Source organism: Mandrillus leucophaeus, unplaced genomic scaffold (genome assembly GCF_000951045.1).
Source record: "Mandrillus leucophaeus isolate KB7577 unplaced genomic scaffold, Mleu.le_1.0 Scaffold570, whole genome shotgun sequence".
NCBI lineage: Eukaryota > Metazoa > Chordata > Mammalia > Primates > Cercopithecidae > Mandrillus > Mandrillus leucophaeus.
The window spans coordinates 954283-956295 of NW_012106142.1; the positions used below are offsets into that span (position 1 = coordinate 954283).

Here is a 2013-nt window from a genome sequence, read left to right on the forward strand (position 1 = left end):
TCCCAGCCTCTGGTGATCTGCCCGCCTTGGCCTTCCAAAGTGCTGGGATTACAGGTGTGAGCCCCTGCACCCAGCCTGTGAGCCATCGTGCCCGGCCTAAAATTTTAAAAATATTTATAGAGATGAGGTCCCACTATGTTGCCCAGGCTGGTCTTGAAATGCTGGGCTCAGGCAATCCTCCCACCTTGGCCTCCCAAAGTGCCAGGATTACATGCATGAGCCACTATGCCCAGCTATATTATTTTTTATGTTCTGCTTGTTCTGAAATAAGATCCATGATGAAACAAATAATAGACTAAATGGAATAATTGATGTCCACATAGAAACAACGAATTGGCAATTGGAGATATGGGGGCTGAGGGTACAGGAAAAAGATCAAGATGAAGATTTGGGTGTCATTTATGAAAAGCTGTTACTGAACATGCCCATGAGAGGAGTTCTGAAGGAGGCCTGAGGTGGGAGGAGGAAGATGACGGAAGTTATTAGAGGGATTATAATAATGTAGGGTTGTGAGGCCAAGGGAAGATAGAGTGAAATTGATATTGAAGCAAACAAATATGATTAAAACTGAGAAATCAGGTGTGTCATAGGTTAGTAACTTTTAATTGGTTTTTTATGTGTGTACAATTAAAGAGGGAGAAATTGGAAAAAAGAAGCTGTGTGAAAGGGCTATTAGTTTTGAAACATTGAAACAAGGAAATGCCTCACAGACCAGCTCTGATTTAATGTTTATTTTTCATTGTGTGCTTAGCTTTTTTTCCATATTTGTCTATCCATATTGTCTCTTTTTTTACCTCTTACATATTTCTTTCTTCCACAGGTTTAATTTTTTTGGAGGGGGGATAGGTTGGGGAGGGTGAGGAATCAGTATTCATATTTTTTTGCAGCGAGAAGTGATTTCCAAATACAGTATTGAGTAATTCTGAGAGAATCTTGGCAGGCAGATAGGAGAGAATGGAAGTTCTCTCAGGTCTGTGACCAGCCTGTGTGTAAAAAAATTAGTGCACTTGTTTCAGTGGTTTTGAAATGCATTCATAGCAGGTTCCTCACAGTATTGGGAGGCATACTTCTTTTGAAATATGCACAAAGAATACATATATATATATTAAATAGTTCTCTTGATGTTTTTCTATTGCTGTGAGCTTTTGTATATTCATGTTCTAATGATAGTTTATTTTTCTAGGGTGCAAAAAAGAGTGCTATTGGTCAGCGCATTGTGGCAACTCTACCATATATCAAGCAAGAAGTTCCCATCATTATTGTGTTCAGAGCATTAGGTTTTGTGTCTGACAGAGATATTTTAGAACATATTATTTATGATTTTGAAGATCCAGAGATGATGGAAATGGTAATGTGAAAGCAAAATGTATTCACAGAGCTTTATAAGAGATTTAGAGTTACTGATTGTTGCTAACCTTAAAATAGTAGAAAGCTGTTCTGAAGAGTAATTTAGCTGTCACAAATCTCATGCCATTTACTGTGTGGTAAAAGCTTTCAGCCCTGCCTGGGCCTCTTTTCTGACAGTTTGGTGTAAAATAGACATGAAAACCAGAGGCAGCTGGAGTTAATGACAACAGCAAGAAGAAACAGTGGTAAGGAAGCTTGCAGAAGCACACCAGCTTGGTGCAATTTAGTAAAAAGGGAAAATGACTAGTTGATACCTGTTGTTTAACTTTTCATTTTGAAATAATTTCAGACTTACAGAAAAGTTACAAAAAGGCCAAGCATAATCCCAGCCTTTGGGAGGCCAAGGTGGGAGGATCACTGGAGTCCAGGAGTTCGAGACCAGCCTGGGCAACATAGGGAGACCTGTCTCTACAAAAAATACAAAAGGTTAACCTGTCATGGTGGCATGTACCTGTAGTCCCAGCTACTGGGGAGGCTGAGGTGGGAAGATTGCTTGAGCCCAGGAGGTGGAGGCTGCAGTGAGCCCTAATCATGCCTCCCCACTCCAGCCTGGGCGACAGGGTAAGACCTTGTCTCAAAATAAAAAATAAAAGTTGCAAGAATTAT

At 40.1% G+C, this 2013-nt stretch overlaps 1 protein-coding gene across 1 annotated transcript in view; it reads left to right on the plus strand.

The window, feature by feature from the left end:
• POLR2B (polymerase (RNA) II (DNA directed) polypeptide B, 140kDa) overlaps nt 1-2013 on the plus strand; it is a 64310-nt gene that overhangs the window by 26581 nt on the left and 35716 nt on the right. The window contains exon 8 of the mRNA XM_011998454.1: nt 1184-1348. Coding sequence (XP_011853844.1) covers nt 1184-1348 — 165 coding nt within the window. The remainder of the gene's footprint in view (nt 1-1183; nt 1349-2013) is intronic.